Source organism: Netta rufina (genome assembly GCF_964035555.1).
Source record: "Netta rufina genome assembly, chromosome: Z".
NCBI lineage: Eukaryota > Metazoa > Chordata > Aves > Anseriformes > Anatidae > Netta > Netta rufina.
The window spans coordinates 51476837-51493277 of record NC_140126.1 but is presented as its reverse complement, the minus strand read 5'-3'; the positions used below and the strand labels follow the sequence as shown (position 1 = coordinate 51493277).

General features: G+C 44.2%; 1 protein-coding gene across 1 annotated transcript in view; it reads left to right on the top strand.

Annotated features, from left to right (window-relative positions):
• Window positions 1–16441, top strand: part of LOC311220969 (SH2 domain-containing adapter protein B-like) — a 75275-nt gene that overhangs the window by 17537 nt on the left and 41297 nt on the right. The window contains 1 exon segment of the mRNA XM_084304670.1: window positions 4444–4561. Within this exon segment, the coding sequence (XP_084160796.1) occupies window positions 4444–4561 (118 nt within the window).

Genomic DNA, 16441 nt, shown 5'->3' with positions numbered 1-16441 from the left:
CTCTGACTTCTGAGACTTCTGAGACATGTTATTGGTGGATGATGGATGCCTGCCATTCTTTTCCCTCTCCTGTCCTCCATTTGTCAGTCGCTAACATGAAGGACCATTCTAGAAGCCAGTCAAACAAGTTGATCCATTTGCCTTGGAAGTGTGCTTAGCTTGAGATGTGGATGTGTGCATGCGGGTCACAGGCCAGGGTCTCCTGTGCTGGCATTGGCTTCTGAACTACAGAAAACAAATGGCTGACCAGTTTGCTGGGCAGTGGGTGATGGGTTTGTATTGAGCTTAAGTGTTCTGGTGTCATGGAGCTGCAGGGGTGGCCTCTGTGAGCAGAGCCCAGCAGCTGCCCCATGTCAGAGCAGAGCCAGTTCCAGCTGCCTCCAAAAAGGACCTGCTGCTGGCCAGAGCTGAGCCAGGGAGTGATGCTGGGTGGGCCTCTGGGAGAGCAGAGTTAAGAAAGGGAATAAATACTGCTGTGCTACAGCAACTGGGAGAGAGGATTGTGAAAGCGTGAGAGAAGCAGCCCTGCAGCCCCTGGGTGAGTGCCGCAGGAGGGCAGGAGGTGCTGCAGGCAGGCAGCAGCAGTTCCCCTGCGGGCTGTGCAGGGAGAGGCCCCTGGTGGAGCAGGCTGTCCCCCTGCAGCCCATGGGTCCCACATGGAGCAGATCTCCACGCTGCAGCCCCCCCATGGGTGGAGGAGCCCCCGGAGGAGCAGGCCCCGGGCCGGAGCTGCAGCCCGTGGAGAGGAGCCCACGCAGGAGCAGGGGGTCTGGGGGGAGCTGCCCCCACCCATGGGGGAGCCGTGCTGGAGCAATACAGGGAAAGGTGGGTCTGGTTTGCTTTTAGTTTCTCACTTGTCTAATTTATTGCTTATTACTAACAGCATAATCTCCCTATGCTGAGTCTGTTTTGCCTGTGATGGTAATTGGTGAGTGATCTCCCTGTCCTAATCCCAACCCTCAAGCACTTTCCATCACATATTCTCACCTTCTTCCTTTGAGGAAGGGGAGTAAGAGAGTAACGTGATTGAGTTCAGCTGCCCAGCAGGTTGAAGCTCCTGTAAGGTTGTTGGTAGAAAAACTCCTGACACTATAATCCTTGTCTGAAATGCTAATGAACCCCGGTGAATATGGAGGCACTTTGGCATATGGAAAGGCCTACTCCTATATGTGTATGGAGGGAGAGGTGACAGACAGCATGGTGCTCTGGGATCTTCTTACGGCGTGGAGGTGATTCAGACCACAATCTGCAGAGCCCCACTGAACAGCAAGGGGTATGCTTAGTGAATATCATCTAGTGAACAGAACTTGCTTGTAAAACTGGTAAGCAGGTGCTTGATAAGATTGGCAGGAATGGTCACAAGGAGAGAGTATTTATTTATATTTACTGGCGTGAAGCAATGTCTGGTTTGCTCTGTGTACCATAGAAAACTCTTCTAGTCAGAACCTTGCCTTTCATCAAAAGATATTGTCCATTGCCTTGATAAGGATCACACTGGTTACCTGACCTCTGCTTGGACAGCTGGTCTGTGTCTCTCATAGTGAAGCGAAACTTGCCTGAATATGTACTGTCTCAGTGGTCTGTGTGCAGCATAGAGGTTCTAGTTCTCTACTTGGAGAACCTAAAAGCCATCTGGATGTGGTGCTGAGCAACCTGCTCTAGGTGTCCCTGCTAGAGCAGGGGTTGGAAGAGGTGACCTCCAGAAGTCCCTTCAGATCTCAGCCACTGAGATTCACAGTCAGTGAGTTTCAGAGTGGAAGTTTTCTCTTCTGGGGCTTGTTGTCAGCCCAGCACACCAGGCTGCTGCTTAACCATGGGCTTTCACAAGCATAATGCACAGAGGCTTGGCATATGAACTTAGTAAGGTAAAAGTCATTTCTGTAGAGATGGCACAAAGACTTGCATAGTAGAGGTGATATTCCATAATGGGATTGTGGAAAGGAGTTTAGAGATTTACATGGGGTGTGTCATAATAGAACTGACAAGCATATTAATTTGAGGTTTAATGGCATTTTGAATGAAGGCTTCTTTTGGAAAGAAGTAGAGAATTGGTAGCTGTCAACGAGTATAGAAGAAATCAAATGCTCGTATTGGCCGACTGCTGTACGTAGGCTGGGAATTTATAAATTTTAGTATAAATGGAAACTGTAACAGTCACCTGAGAAGTTTTCTTACAGCTGATAGCTGTAGAGCTAATCATACTACGGACATGCATAAGGACAACTCAAGGAGAGAGAAGCAGACTGCTATTTCTGCCTGCCTTACTTCTGAAAAGTGGGTTGGGGATACATTTGTGGGTTTTGAGGGGAGTTTTTTGGGGCCATACTGGGGAGCAGGTTTTCTCAATCTGACAAAGCTGATAGGTGACCTGACTGAAAACATAATTATGGTGACCTGTACGCAGTTCCTTAGTGCTTCTGACGCTCTTATTCCTCAGAATGAGAGGAACTTGCACTCCTGCACAAACTAGGGAGGTTTGCGTACCAGGGGATATAGTAGCAGGGTTTATTTCCAGCTGCAGTCAGATCTGATACAAATCCACGGATAACTTAATATATATAATAATGAATTAATGTGGGTATATGAACCCTCTTACAAATTTTTGAATTGTTAGAAAGCGGGCTTTGTTTTGTTAAACCTCTTCTGAATACCAAGTTAGTTTCTGTAGTCTTTGTGTTCATGTTAGATATTCTGAGCTCTTGACTACGTTGCCATTATGCTTAAAGCAAATCAGTCTTGATTTTTATCTTGTTTGACAGCATTTTGTCTGTGTAATTTTCCTCCCATTAGATTTTTGGCAAACGGGGAAGAAGAAATATCAAATAGTTGTCTATGCAAGACTGTTTTTTGTTTCATGTTTTAGCATAGTTATACTAAGGACCGTCAAGAATTACATGTTGACATTTGTAATAGGAGAGCAGCAGGGAGCCCGTGCTACCATCCGTCAGCTCTTGACAGCATTGCATCAGAAGCCTAAATGGATGGGCATTTCAGCTGCAGGGCTTTTAGAGATAAACCTCTCCTTTTGACGAGGAGAAATTAGTGCTGCGTGATGCACATTGTTGTCTTTGTCTTAAGTGTGTGCAGCCGCTGACACGTCTCTGACATTGCAGTTGATTTGCTGCTTGGGCATATGTCGCCGGGGCTGGGGGAGGGGGCTTCTCTCTTTTGGGTTAGCTCTTTTTCACAACAGTGAGACAAGCATTTTGGTCCCTGTGAGAGAGAAAGAACTATTTTTTCCTCCCTCTATTATCCTTGTCAGTCTGGTGGTTTCGTCAAACGAAATTTCCAAGCGTTTTCAACTTTGAGTGGAGGAAAGCACCCTCGATTTTTAATTAAAATATCGATCCAAGACAGTTCGGTATCCCAGCTGTTAACCTGTAACTGTAGGATAGCTAAGCCTTGCTCTGATATTTATGCCTTTGTGGTCAGTGATAACGAATACGTCTTCTAAAATGTCCCTTTGGGATGTGCTTGAGATTGGTGTTTTTTGTCTCTGTCTGGTGGGGCTATTCTGGCAGGGGGAGACAGAGCAGATGCAGCTTCAGTCTTACAGCTGGCAACGTACTCCTACTTCTTTGTTAACAAAATTGGAGCTGTTGAAATAGCAGTCTGCTGTCAGTCCCACTGGTGCTGGTTTTAAAGGCGTAAAGTGAATGATGGGACAGAAAGAGACGTGATTTAAAAATCCCTCAGAAGGAGAGCTGACATTCAGGGCAGGATCCTTCAGGCTTTCCCTGTGTTGAGTGCAGGACCAGGCAGGGTCCATCCCAACAGAATTGTTTTATGGTTCTGAGGTGGTTCTGGTACTGAGGGACAGAAGCCTGCCTCTGCTCTCTTTGTTTCAGACTCCTTTGCCTGTCCTGTCTTACATCAGTGCTGTCCAGTAACTCTCACATGAGGAATCTTTTCTTTGCTATGGCACCTTTGTTAGCTTTTAGAAACCAAGATTATCTCCTACCCATCAGTAATAGGAAGGGTTGGTTCCTATCAGCAGGTAAAATTGTTAGCAATACTTCGGGTTGTGTCTCATAAAGCTAAAAACAGGGGATGGAGTTTGTGCAAGTGAAAGTGTGCTTTTTTTTTTTGCCAAGCATTAGCAAATTTCCATGATGAGAGTTGCACTGGATTGAATGTGCTAAGTGATGAGACCTTTCTAATTTGTCCTTCCCAATTATTCCATGTCTTCAGCTAATGGTAAAGCATTTGACATAGCGCCTGCCTTTGTGAGATCCTTGAGATGAGCAGGGTCAAGCACGTTTCTATTTCCGCACCCTATAGTCAATGAACTTTAGCAATTTTGTACTCTGAACTCAGATTGTACTTCAAAGATGACATAGGGTGCAGCTGTGTGAAATGTATTTTAGCTGCTAGGGTATTACTGTCTTCTGGTTTAGATGTCTGACTTGAGATTCTAGTACCAGTTATTTTCCTGTCTTTCAGGTCTTGATAGCAGACGACTACTCAGATCCGTTTGATGCCAAAAGTGAGCTGAACAAAATGGTAAAAGGGGAGAATACTGGCTATATGGAACCGTATGAAGCCCAGAGAATAATGACTGGTAAGAAAATAAAATTACACATGATATTTAATTGCATTGCAGGTCACGTGGATATTAACTGCTGTGAAACAGAAATAGTACATACATTTGTGCAGATCTGTTTTGCATTTATCAGATTTCTTCAGCAGTTCCTTTTATCCTCATTATGAGGTAAAAATCGCTCTAGTGCCTTGCTGATTGTGTGCTTTCCTTTTCAGTTGGCAGCTCTGGCTTTGGGCCCTTATGAAAGATTAATCAGTAGGGAGAGATGAGGCTGTTGGATGCAAAGATCCTTTTTCCAGGAGAGAATAGTTAATGTGTGGAGGAACAATCTGTGAATGCTACTTAAATCTTGTTTGCTTACCAGCATTGGTGTTTTCATCTTAGAATTGTTTGGCTCTGGGCAATTAGTTCTCAAATGATTGTAATTTTTAAAAAATGAAAAAGCCTGGAAGTGAATGATTTTAATAAATGGTCAATCTGATGCCATGCACTCTGTGGTAGAATTTGGTTTAGTCAGGCTTGAAGTGTCTTTTACGTAGTGTCACGAAAAATACTGTCTTCCCAGATTTGCAGTTACATTGATTGGACGAAAGCAATCTTTATGTAAGGGTTTGGAAAGGCTTTTTGAGGAAAGGCTTGACTTGAGGCAAAGGCAGAAGCACGCTGAGAACGAATGCGTGTTTATAACAAGTTGTTATCTCCTGGCAGCCGTCCACATCTGCTGGCCTGGGCTGATACTTTTAAGTGTCTGTCCCCTCTATGCCAGACATTCAGACAAAATCCCTCAGAATCCAGTTGCTGGTGTGTGGTGTGCTTAAAGTGTGGTTGCATATTTGCCATGTGCCTGTTCTGTGTGGGGATTGGATGTCCCAGTATAAATACCATGTATGAGGGAGGTCCGTGATCTAACTGTCTGACATGCTGTGTATCCTGGATGGAGTGAGATCCTGGCCTGGCTGCTACCATGCGTGTCTGAAAACAAGTACAGATAGCTGAGAAGATGCTGATTTCTAAGGATGCTGAAAAGAAGATGGAGTAGAGAGAAAGAAGTTACCTGTTAAGAAGATACTGGCATTGCCAATAATACCTGTATACCATATCCTAGCAAGAAACAGGTGAAGAAAGATTGCAGTCAAAGGAATGAAGGAAGAAACAACCCAAGATAACATCAGTGTGACTGGGGTTCCTTGTAAAGCTGCTACTCCAGGTTTTGACTCACTGGGCTAACAGCTCAAAAGGCTTTTCTCTCTGGAACAGCAGTATAAAATCTTTTTTTTCCCTTGCAATGACTGGGCTGTCTCTCCAAGTGTGTTGTATGATATTTCCATTGCTTTCCTAAGCATGCTTTCAATTCTTATTTTTCCATTAGTCTCAGTCTAGAGCCACCTTCTGCTGTGATTTTGGGACACGTCACAAGAACAGGCGAAGCAAGCTGTGTTGACATGTCAAGTGTCATTGCTTGTGTCTGGCCTGGGAGATGTTTCGTGCTTAAGAGAGTTCCCCAGAGGAGCGGTAGCTTGAGCCACTACATTCCAGAAGTGAAAGGATGAGACCCTGCCAAGCCAGGGTGGTGGTGCCCGTGACATCCAGGCTGCTCTGGATGTCATCCATTGTTCCCAGGCAGTGCTAGTGGAGGTAAAAAATAAAAATAATAATAATAAAAAAAAGGCCTAATCTGAGAGTGTACTCCCATCAGCCTGCGCCAGGTGTCAAATGATGCAGAAGGCTCTGTTTATTTTCTGTGGTAATCCTGTACCTGAGAGGAGGAAATGTTCCCCAAATTCATAGATATGGGTATATTGGAGAAAATCTGGGTGATTTTCTTCCCCCCATTAAAGTCCTTTAAGACTGTATCACAGCCATGTGAGCTGGAAGGGATGGTGCCTTTCCACTGTCTCCTGACAACTGCATGTGTCAAGTCTTCTCTTCCAAGTATCTCTGCTTCTCAGAAGGAATTAATCGATGCTTCAGACCACATGCAATATTTGCAGTCAAATGCCAAATCAAGGCAACACAGAGCTCTGTGTTGGACCACAGACCTCATAAAACTTACCTTTGAAGGAGGATCCAATTTTAGATCATCACTCAGATGGAGATGTCAGCCTTTCAAGGTCTGGTAAGGAACGATAGCTACAGAGATAAGACTGCATCTGTTGCCCTTTTTAATTTGTCATTTGGCTTTGAAGGCAGCCTCTTACCTCCAACTCATGATTTTTGAGTACCAGGTGCCTGACATGGCATATGCCTTCATACAAAAATTAGCTTATTTAAATTGTGAGGTTGGTTCAAGTCTCAAACTAATTTGGAGCGACCTTACCCAAAGTGTGTGTAGATTTTATTTATTTTTCCGAGCGAAGAAGCAGCATTGTCATTGGTTTGGAAGCTGACATAAGCAGACAGTACATCGGTGCTTTGATTTCTTAGAGGCCGAGCTCATAGAAATACCTCAGCTCTGTGTCCTGCCTGGAAGTTTGAAGGTACACCTTGTTTTCCTTCAGCTTTCTTAGGCATCACCTAGCACTGGGCCAGGGACCTCTGCCATTGCTTAGGGCTCTGGTCCCCATTTCATGCATCTGCTTCAGGTAGGAAGGGAGAAATCCATCCTCTTATGTCACACTGCTACAGGTTTTGGTGGGTGGCATTTCTGAAAATAGTCACCTTCCCTGAGAAGTAACATGTCGTGTGATACCCCTCATGTAGCAAGCACTGTGCTGGGAGCAGACGTCAGAAGACAGTCGTAACACTATGGATAATGTACATGCTGTGCCTCTCTTCTGTTTGGGATAACTTCAGAGGCTACTTAAGGCTCTCTCAGGACAATCAGAGGCAGATGTTTGAGTCTGTGGAGGCAGGAGTGCCATTCTGTCCTTGATGCATTTCCTACATGAAGTTAGTTGCATGGCTGTCCTGGAACAGGGTGCGTTAGGTCTTGTAGGTGGGATGTATCAACCCTTGAGATTAGTGGAAGTATCAATGTGTGTCCCTTCGAGTCAGTCCTGAATCAGCACAGCAGCGTGCTGCCAATGTCCCTTGAAGACCAGAACATCTAAGTAGGTCCCACAAGGGCTTCTAGATGTAAATGAAAAGCTGAAGTCTCCAGGATGTTGTCAAATCTGAAAGGAACGTGTCCTTCCCCATGCAAGCCTGGTGTGTGTAAAACAAATCGATCAGACCAGCTTGTGTACGTGCTCCAGGAGTGGGTGACTGCAGCAGGAGAAAGGTGTGTCCTTGATTTGAAGAGCTGAAAGAGATTTCCAGAGATGCTTTAGAGCATTTGGTTCATGGCACAGAGATTGCTGTTGTCTCGTGGTCTTTCCTGTGTTCAACATGTGCATCAGCCTAGCTGATGATATATCTTCACCATCAGCAAAGCTGTGCAGGTGAACATAAACTAAGCAAGTGCCTCCATCCAGAGGGACCTTAATAAATATGAGGCTGCACCAACAGGAGCTTTTTTTGAGGTTAAACAAGAGCAAAGGATATTGGAGAGGATTCCAAATGAAAATTTCTTGCCTCTCCTTTTTTTTTTTTCTATGTATTTATTATCCTGTCTCTGTATACATCATCCTGGCTATGCAGCAGAAGAGCAGTGAGCAAATTTAAGTGGCTGACTCCTGGAGATTTTGTGCTTTGGATGCAGAAAGGGTGCAGCCAGTGCTAGAAGCACAAATGCCTTTGTGCATGTTGCTGCTTTTTTTTTTTTTTTTTTTTTTCTAGATACTGCAGTAAGAGTCTGTGCCTGAATTGTGGCTGAATCTCAAGCGCATGACAGGCAGCCTAGCCAGAGCAAGTGCATCTGTCTTAACTGGGAGCTCCCCATGGGCAGGCTGGGAGCAGTAGGTCTGTCTTGCTGCAGGCTATCGCAGAAATGCTGGGAGTGTGAGGAAAACAGTATTCCCATGAACCTGCACCTACTTTAGAAGACCTTGGGTGTCAGTTTCCCTTGTAACTGGAGAGGCTGTTTTTTTGTACAGACATGTAACTTCATCTGAATAGTCACTATGGCACATTGGTGGTGAGTCAGTTCTTGTAAAATCATTCTTCCTTTACCAGGTTGCCTCTGGCATGTTGTTTGCTGGCGCCAAGTATACAGTTGCAAATAATGCAAAAGGAGTAATGATAATTATCTTGATAAATATTCGGCCAGATACATTAGCATGTAGAGCAAGAGAAGTTCAGAACAAAAATTTCTGGCCTAATGAAGGTCACTGAGCCTAGCAAACCAGCCCGTGGTCTCTGGGCACTGTAGTGGCTCTGCAGTTTAAGATTTGCTGTCTGCTTGTACTGGAACACACGGAACAGCTGTAGCCAGCACCTAAGAGTCATTGCGTTTGGCCACCAAGCTTGACAGTTGGCATAGTTTTGAAAAGACTTTAAGCTTGTTCCCTTGTGCCTATATTTGTGTGTGCTCCATTTATAGATTCTGTTTGAAGATCTAACATTTGGCTAGTCGTGGCTAGATGTTGGCCCGAAATGAGAACTTATCCATCATCAGCCCACTTCGTACGATATGTTGGATTCCTCACTAAAACTCACGTATTTATTGTCTCTTGGCAAATTGGTGTGACCACATGTTGGTCGTTCTAGCACAGCAAGATTTTTCTTCACATGTGAGGTGGGAAGAAGTGTAAGGTAACTTCATTCTTGAAACTTGATGTGTTTTCTCTTAGTTTGCAGGGATTTGAAGAAGTTCAACAGCAGATCGAGGTGAGCTTGTGGCTAATAACAGGATAGCTTTATTTACTTGTCAGTTCTGTAAAAGACTGCACTGAACATCTTGGAGAGCTCTTCCTCGAGCTAAGAAAGGGATATCTGACATGTCTTGAGCATACCAAGGTTTTGGAGCATGATGCTAGTGTGTTTATAGAGCGTGGCCCTCACGTGCTGCTGGCCTGGAGGTGGTGCGGGACTCCCTGCAGCCCAGCAGCAGAAAGGAGACCGTATGTTCTCAGCAGCTCTGCTCCTTCTTTAAAGCTTGCTAGAGCTAAAGTTAATGAGAAACCTCCTGGGCTCCAGAATCTATTTGAAGTTGTTTCTTGCTTTGTTGGAAATTTGGACAGAGATTTCATTCAGCAGTTACTTAGAGGAAAGCAGATGACAGGGAGGAGGCATGCCCCAAGTATCCCCCATCTATTGTGTAATGGGAAGCAATACAGAGGAGGACTTCTTCCTTTCCACTAGTTCTGATGTGCATACATTGAGGTACGACTGAAATAACGCTGGAGCTGCTTCAGCGTGAGCCCTCACCTCCTCTCAGAGCAGAGCGACAGATCTGGCATATGCTGTGAAACTGCATCACTTCAGGTTCGTTTCCAGTGGCCACTGGGGATACTTCGCACCCTGTTGGTGACTGCAGGGAGATAAGGGCGGAATGTGTGGGGTCTCATTTCTTGTGCTGGGAGGGACTGTGATGTGTTGTGGTTGCTAAAACTGGATGCATAACTGGGGGTGGAGACCAGCTGTACATAAAATGAATAGCATTTCTCTATATTTAACTCTGTCTCCCCCGCCTGAAATGATTTAAAGCATTCTTCCTAATGTTTAAAATTATAGTGCTGCTTGCTGCTCTGGTTAGTGCATACAATCTTACAAATGTATGGAGGAAAAAAAAAAAAATAAACAATAACAATGACAACAACAACAAAACACTAAATTTCTCTACTCTGTGCAGCTGAGTAAATGTAAATATATCCTTATCCTAAAAGAGCATCCTCTTTTGCCTCCCCATGCTTCCCTTCCAGTCTTGGTCTGGAACTGGAATTAGGAGGGGATCAAGTGTTTTGCTATTCCATGCATCAGATTTATGGGCCAGGACTCAACACTGGAGTCAGAATTGCAAAGGTACCAAGCCTGTGGTAATTTGTTGCTCCTAATTTATAGTAGGGAATGAATGTTAAGCTCTGATGCACAGGGTTTTGTTGCCTTAGTTTCAGTTCAAAAATATACTGCCCAAAATAGGTTTAAATCAAGATTGAAATAACTTTTTTTTTCTTCTGTTTCTACGCTTTAATCTTCTCCTTATGAGTAGATGCAGTCTGGAAACGGACTAATGGTAAGACGCGAATCACAAGCCTTACTTCAGAAATGTAAATTAACTTCTTTGGGGTTTCTGTCACTTCCCATTAATACACAACCATTTGCACAAAGTAAGAGGAACAAGGTATCCCGAACTTTGGAAAGGTATGTCAGCATCATTACAGACTGAGAGTACATGTGGAAGAAACTTAATCCTTGACATTTACTTGTTTAGTGTCTGATGAATCTGGCTTGTGTTCTTCTGCAGAAAAGCAAAGTGAGAGAGTGAGTGCTTGGGTGGCTGGGGAAGACAAGCCATCAAGCTCAAAATGCTACTAAACCCATGCCCTCAGTTTGAAAGACTCCCTGCATCATGTTCTGTTTATACAAAGCACTAGTTTTAAGCCACTTTGATCAAAAGGGCTACTTAGACACAACCTATTTGTTTTCCTGATGTGAGCAATGGCTGTAACATACGATGGTGCTTCTTGCTTGGTACCTGTGTGACTTGAACACGGGTCTCCCCACTCCGTCTTCCCCTTCCACCTCACCTTCTGGCAAGTTGCAGATTTTCAGTCAGCTTTACTTCAGAGCGGTGATTCTTTTACATTGGATGTGAGCTGCAGGGATGCTCCTGGCAGCAGTGCGAGAACCACTGAGGTTCCACGCAGCCCAAGAGCACTGGTCATTTTACAACTCTAGCAGCTGGTATTTGAAAAATACACAAGAGAACTGTGACCCTACAGTGAGAAGAATTGACGAGGCCTGAATTTACTGGAAATCTTGGAAATCTTCTGGCTGCAAAGATGAGAGAGCTTTCATGACTGGATGGCAGGAACAGAGCCTGTGTAACCTCTCCTGGCCACATCGCTGTTCTTGAGGTTCTCACTTGTCCCACACCCTGCGACTGGCCTGTCAGCTATTCTGTGACACTGAGAAACAGCTTTGGGAACCAGGGTATTCCAGCTTATGGGATATACATCTTTGTTTGGATTGAGTACATATTCAGCTTTGCTACTGCACTGCTGTGCTCCTAGCACTGATCTTTTTGAACGTAATCCCTGAAAAGACAAGACTGGTGTTTGCAAGACTGGTGTTTGCAAGGCGTAAAGAAGCAACCTGCTGAGATACAGCTTGAGGAGAGGCTGCACTGGGCCAGCACATGCATGCCTTCACGATGTTGGTGGGAACTCTGGCAGCTCTCCAGCTGGAAATATGAAGGAAATGCAGCTGACTGGTGCCATTCTGGTCGGCAGAGAAATGAAGGGAGCACTGTAAGCTCTCCCTGTAGGCTCTGGCTGGGAAGGATGTTACCCTGTACTGGCTGGAGGACATCAGTGGTATATCTTGCTGACTTCTAAGGTCAGCCCGTGATCTTCCTAGCGAGATCCTGTTGTTCTTCTGGAACAGTTCTCAAGAGAAAAACAAAGGGCTTGTTACGTGAAGGGTCAGCAGCTTGAGAGAGAAGCGAGCTGTTGTGGTTGAGCATTACAAGGATTTGATAACTGGAGCTGGAACAGTAATGCTCAAGCAAAATAGGAGACTGGCAGCACTTCTACATCTCCTTCCAACAGTCCCTTGACTCACTGAAATGATCCTTCAGTTCTTCATTGTTTAGTTTTACTATTATCTTTCTACTTGTTCGTTTGAGAAGTGGCTTTTAGCAAAAGGAAGCGTGGTTACTAGACTCGAAGCCCATGTGAAAATGTTTGAGAGCAGCATTTTCATAAGTACCTTAGTACCAGGATTACAACTCTGGTAACAAATATCTCTACTCTAGCTTTGACTTTCTTTAAAAACAAACAAAAAAAGTGGTGGACATTACCTGTGCTATGAGGTGAAAAGAAATTTGTACCTCTATCTCAGCTCGCTGTGCTGAAGACAAAGGTCTTTCTTGGGAGTAGCTTTTTTTTGAACTGTTGAAGTTTTTCTTTCTCAGAAGTATTCTCTACTATCCCTTCATATTATATTCTTTGTCATTCCAGTAACTATGTTTTTTCACTATATTGTACAGAAATGTTAAGCCAGCTTAGAGCAAAACAAGTTGGTACGCTATGTACTAGTTAAGCATGTGGTGAAGATAACATAATACTTCTTGGAAGATGATATCTCTTCAAATTGTAATATTTTGTCATTTACATGCCTAGCTTACTGGTAAATGGATAGTTGTTTCTTTTTTTTTTGCCTGCTGGCTTTTTGTCCAAACTCTCAAGTTCTGTAGTGGCAAAACAAGAATGGCATATTTAGGTAAATGGAGTCTGTTCTGACATCAGCTGTTAATTTGCATCTTTTTTGGTTTTGCAACCCAAACCAAAGGAGATTTTCTTATCCTTAAAAGTAAACGAGGGTTGAAGATTCAGACAGTTCTTCCTGCTTGCAACAGAGGCTGAACGTCTTGCTGCATCAGTGTACCAGCTTTTTAATACGGCTTCACAGTAGTGTCATAAAATGGGCTTATAACTTCAGCAGGAACTGTTCAGAAACCCAGCCTTTGTGCTCTGTGCATTTTATGTGGGCTTGCAACACAACATACAGCTTCTTGCCCTGTCTGGTTTCTGTCTATGAAGAGTTCTGCTTGACAGGGCTCTTTTGGAGGTGCTAACGTACCTATGCAGGCTCAGCTGTTCACTGACACTGTGGTTGCTAAAATGATTAGAGGCTATTCTTTGCAGGAGCAGCCTGCCCTTTCTAGCTGGGGGCAGACAACCCTCTTAGGTTTTTGGTCTGTGCTGATATGCTGCTATGTGCACTTGTTTCTGTCATCCCTTCCAAACAAAGCTCTGGTACCTGGCGGTGTGTTGTGTTACCATGACTGGATTTCTTGAGCACTATCAACCTGTGTGAAAAGAAGATGGGGATACTCGAGCTTGGTGTGAACTTGCTCTTGGTCTTGCCTTGCTCAGTGTTGTCACCTGTCGGTGGCATGGAGTGGAAGAGTTGGCATACAACTTGGCATTATGAAGCAGGATGTAGGTATGCAAAACTGGTGCCATTATAGGTCAGACTAGCAATTAAGAACAAACGAGGCAAACTCTGGGGAAATAAGTCTTGCCTCGAGAAAATCAGGACTTGTTTTCAATTCTGCATACATTTTCTGTGGAGTGGAAAAAGTGAAGGTCTGTCAAATTGTTGCATCTGTCTGGGATGGACTGCAAAGCAGTAAAATATGATGACAGACCTGAGCCCTCGTGAGCTTTTCCTAGGTGCTGGAGCAGTTGTTAAGGCCATCATGCAGCGCCAGGTGAGCAAGAAGGTGTTTGTTCTGCTGCATCAATTGAAGTAAAAAGAAGATGGAGAGAAGGGACAAAATGTCTTTCAGATCTACCATTGCTTTTGTGTGTCCTGAATAGGACTTACTGCAACCAACACAGCTTCTGCAGTGGATGAGGTTTTGTGCTTTAAGAATGCTTGCATGCACGCTCGTTACTGGTGCAGAAGCATGTACTGGAAAATAAGAGCAACTGGAAAAATTATCAGAAAGTGTTGACTCAGTCATACGCAGCAAGATCATGGCTGGAATGGATTTCTATGACATGGCACTTTCTGACCTGACCTCAGTGGAAAATACCAGATGTTACCCTTCGTGATTTGTGATGCTTTTGTTACAAAGAGGGAAGAAGAGAGCTGATTAATGGTGTTTGCATGACTGTGGTTTGGTTTCCCTAAAACTGGGGTCTGTTCTTAATGATGCTCTGCTGAATGCTAGTCAGATTTATTTGCTGCTGTTAGATATCTGTGCAAGCACAAACGCTGTTGAATGATGATGTGATAGACTGTATGCTTTATAGCATTTTGTCAATAGCTGCATGCATTCAAACACCTCTTCAGATTCTGTATTGTTGTATGAATGTATTGTGCCAAGGGGAAAAAAAAAACAGTACCACAATAGTAACAGATTTCTTTGTGACTGGTCTTTCAACTAAAAATCAGTATCTAATGAGGGGTTGTCTGAGCAGCGTGACAACTACAGATAAGTCTGCAAAAAAGCACGAGGTAGTGGGTAGGAGCAGCTGGACAGCGCAGTACCGAGCTCTTGATGTTTGGAAATGCTGGGGACTGGTTTCTCTTTCCATCAGTCGCTTGCTAGGCTGATTCAGTGGGTGGAGGAATCACCTGCCAAGGGGGTGAGTGGAAACATTTTCCCAGTATTTTCAGTGTCCATATCCCTGCGGCTTTCTCAGTGCTAGCAAGTTAGCTGTCTTTTACTTCATGCAAGGCCTTGGATTAGGAGAAGCAGAAATCCATGATGGGTTGTGATGACACCAGAGAAGCGTTCCTGGTCAGCTCAGCTCACGAGGAGGTAGAAGTCTAAGCAAAACCACTTCTGTCTTCACAGCTGAACAGCAAATCTAGCCCCTTCTTCATTGTGTACGTTAATGACTCCTGTATGCTTGTGCAGGTCTGTGCTGGGCATGGAGCTCACTGAACATTCTAACATTTGTAGTTACGTCTGAAGCCTTTTGCTTTCAGCAAGATTCATTACAAGTCCTCAGGTACTGATCAGAGCTCCTGGACTGTGCCAATAGCTCAGTTTGGGTGACGGGGCAGAGAGGCTGCAGCTAGAACAGCACTATCCTTGGGAAAGCAAGCCAAAGTGGGCAAAACTGTAAATGATGTTTGTAGCTGATCACTAGTTTTTTATTTTTTTTTTTAGTTTTCAAAACTGCACTTAATCACTGTGGCTGTTCTTGCAGCACATAGGAAAAAAACAGACTGTTTGGTATGCAGATGCTGTGTGGCTTTTAAGTCCTGCCAAAGGAGGAAACGTGTGACGAAGTACTGATAGTGCCTGCTCTTGCTGGAATCCTGGTCAGAGGGAAAGATCTCCTGCAGTAGATATCACTTCCAAAGCTTTGGCTCCTCTTTGTTTTCAGGGTGTTTTTATGAATAATGACTAACAGGGAGAAAATAAATTCAAATGGAAGTTAGTCATCAGGGGAGCTTCAGGCTATATGTTTGAGCTCGCGTTTCTGTTGTGTGTTTTTTTTTTTTTGTAAATCACAGTTGACACAATCATGCACAGGCTAGATATTTCATTTGAAACAATGTGCAATGCACATTTCTGTGAATCTGACCGTGCAGCCTCTGTGTCCTTGGAAGAAATCTTCTCCAGGAGTTTTTGAGCAGCAGCCTTTCTCTCAGTGCTGCACTCCGTATGGAGAATGCTGTCAGGTGGCTAAAACAAGATGAGAGCGCATCTCATCTGGCTGAGAACACACCTTGTCTGGCTTTCGTTAAATCTGAATGGTTCTGGCTACGAGAATCTACTGCCTCTGTCTGCCACATACTTTATTTTGTTCCTGTGAGCAGCGTCGTCCCCCCTCTATCACTGGTCAGTTAGGTCTGCAGGGAGGCCTCCATCCACTTCGCGCTTTTTCCCAGGTAAAGCCAAGTTTAAAAGTTAGTGACATCTGGACAAAGGAGTTTTCTTAAACCTCCAAATATTGGGAACAATTTACATATTTTTTTCTTGATTAAAAAAAAAAAACAGCTCACTTTTGCTCACATTTGGATATATCTATATCTATAATATATATATGTTGCAATATCTCCTTGAGCGTAGATACATATTTATGCCCACTAAAACGCATGTTGCTCAGTGCTTGCCTTGTTCCATGCTTTTGAGTAAGCTATTTGCCTGTCCAAGTCTGCTTATTGATGAGATTCAAGACAATATCTCTCTTGTGTGAAGGCACTGAGCTGCAGCTGCGTTATGAATGGGTTCTCCTTCCACTCCCCGCACCTCTCAAGGTGATTCCTGTCAAGGGATAGGACGGTGTGGCTGAAGAGAGCTGGCAAGGGGCTTGTGAGCACTGGCAGCAGCCGTGAGCTGCAAGGCTGATCAAACTGCAGGAAGCAGCAGTCACGTTTGCTGCACAACTC